The 735-nt window shown below is 44.4% G+C and overlaps 1 protein-coding gene across 1 annotated transcript; it reads left to right on the top strand.

The window, feature by feature from the left end:
- Nucleotides 1–261: 261 nt before the first annotated feature.
- Nucleotides 262–735, top strand: JH06_5679 (hypothetical protein; the record flags this gene model as incomplete). The annotated part of the gene is made up of 3 exons (XM_014670524.1): nucleotides 262–354; nucleotides 388–439; nucleotides 469–735. Coding segments are annotated over 3 exons (412 nt in total), but the record flags the coding sequence as incomplete, so codon positions are not given.

Here is a 735-nt window from a genome sequence, read left to right as displayed (position 1 = left end):
TCTGGATGCTATCAGTGAGAAGATTCATCATTGGCTCAAGAAGAAGAAGTCGTTGAATCCTACTCGTTGCCTTCTTCTGCAGTTTTTGCGTGGTGTGTTTTCTGATAAGCAATTCTTCGTAACCTGTTTGAGTACATGGTCGAATGTGGGGGATCCCAATGATGTATGATGAGATAGAATGTGACAGAAGTAGTGAAGGAGGTATGTGCATTGCTTCAAGCCTGCTTCAGCAAGTGTTCTGTAGAGGAGTTGGCAGCAGTGATGGGGGAGGAGAAGGAGAATATGAGTGTGAGAGAGGAATCAGTTTGTGGGAATGAGGGAGGATTCCTTCTGTGTTTGATGTGTGTGGAACATGTGAGTGAAGGATGTGTGGAGAGTTTGAAACAGCCATTGGGTCAGAATGGTGATGTTCTCACTGTTCTTCAATCCTTTGTATCGAGTAGGAGTGATGAATGTGATTGATTCTAGCTTGTTTGCTACCACTCTCAGCCACATATCAGGAACTTCTTCAGACCTCCTGTGGAGAAGATGTCTTCCGTCATGTACTTCTGGCACAGGCAGCATTGTTACCATTGTATGGAGCTCTGGATCTCACATCAGATCAGCTTCGTAATGTATTCACAGTCTGTCAGTTGGCTCTTCCTGAGATTCCTGCACAGGAAGCCAAGAAACGTTCTGCTGAGACTGTTTTCAGTTATAAGAATCTAGCAGCAATTGAGTCTCTATCTGTAGTGT

This window comes from Blastocystis sp. subtype 4, assembly GCF_000743755.1.
Source record: "Blastocystis sp. subtype 4 strain WR1 chromosome Unknown seqid_0261, whole genome shotgun sequence".
In the NCBI taxonomy this organism is placed as follows: Eukaryota; class Bigyra; order Opalinata; family Blastocystidae; genus Blastocystis; species Blastocystis sp. subtype 4.
Note: the sequence above shows the minus strand (reverse complement) of the source record. Positions and strands in the feature narration are given on the sequence as shown.